The sequence below is a fragment of the Pinus tabuliformis genome, chromosome 6 (genome assembly GCF_031772625.1).
Source record: "Pinus tabuliformis cultivar Carrire ecotype Pingquan chromosome 6, CPIR1, whole genome shotgun sequence".
NCBI classification, from domain to species: Eukaryota; Viridiplantae; Streptophyta; class Pinopsida; order Pinales; family Pinaceae; genus Pinus; species Pinus tabuliformis.
In genome coordinates this window covers 1,757,828,500-1,757,829,716 of record NC_142292.1, presented here as the reverse complement: position 1 = coordinate 1,757,829,716, position 1,217 = coordinate 1,757,828,500, and the positions used below count along the sequence as shown (strand labels likewise).

Genomic DNA, 1,217 nt, shown 5'->3' with positions numbered 1-1,217 from the left:
GGGGACGGTCCCGGAAGATTGATCCCTTGGCTGGGATGATTCATGATGCTATTCTAGCACACAACTTTGTGGATATTTGCCTAGATGAAATGGCTCCCACTTGGGACAATGGTCACGCTGGTGAGGTGTATGTCGCTAAGAGATTGGATCGGTTTTTAATGCACGAGCAGTTGGTTGCTCGTCTGGGAGATGTGCATGCGGAGACTATCAGTAACTTTCTATCAGACCACAGACCTATTACACTTGAATGGAGGAGGTCGAATGTTTGACTGGGCATGCCATTTAAATTTAACAGAACCTGGTTAGATGATCTGAATTTTAACACTCTGGTAAGGGATACATGGTGCCGCAAAAGTGATAAAGGACCTTCCCCTATGATTCACATTTTGGACAAACTGGAGACCCTCCGCGGGGAGGTCAAAATCTGGCAGAAGAAGAAAAACAAGGCTGTGCAAAAAGAAATAAAGGATATACAATGTGAACTAGACCTTCTTCTCCCTTTGATGGCCACAAACAATCTTCCTGAAGCTACTCGTTCACACATACTGGCCCTGGAATTAAAAAGGAAAAATCTCCTAGCTATTGAGGAAGCCACTTGGCGTTTGAAGAGTCGGGCTATCTGGATTAAAGAAGGGGACAAAAATACCAAATTCTTCCACTGTTTCGCAAACCATAGGCGCAATGAAAATACTATATGGGGGATAAATGATGTAGATGGGAAATATATCCAGTCTCAGGAGGAGATCTCCAAAGCCACGACCTCACATTTCCAATTGGCATATGGCCGTAATGAAAACATTGTTGTCAAAGATCTCATATGGGGGATTGAACATTTCCCGACTATGTATGACCAAGAATCAAATGATGCACTGTACAAAAGTGTCTCTGAGGAAGAATTTCTTGAGGTCCTTAAATCATTTAATGGTGATAAAAGCCCGAGGTTGGACGGGTGAACAATGGCACTGTTGGCTTATTGGGGCCTGAACCAGGTTCATAAGTATTTTAGCCAAACAAATCCCAAAACTATCGGCCCTTTCGGCAACAGTCCGTGAATCGCGGAATGAGGTCTCACCCGAGGTAGTATGGGAGGGTGCTGGAACCAGGTTTCCGCACCCTAGGGATGTCTAGATGAAGTCTGGAAGGTCCGCGAACCAGTCCTATGCATTGTGCGCAACTTCCTGTTCAATGCAACTACCTTCGCATGGCTTGGATGACGA

General features: G+C 45.0%; 1 protein-coding gene across 1 annotated transcript; it reads left to right on the top strand.

The window, feature by feature from the left end:
• Positions 1–275: 275 nt before the first annotated feature.
• Positions 276–953, top strand: LOC149265964 (uncharacterized). Its single transcript, XM_089406671.1, has one exon. The coding sequence runs from the start codon at positions 276–278 to the stop codon at positions 951–953; it is 678 nt and encodes a 225-aa protein (XP_089262797.1).
• Positions 954–1,217: the final 264 nt, after the last annotated feature.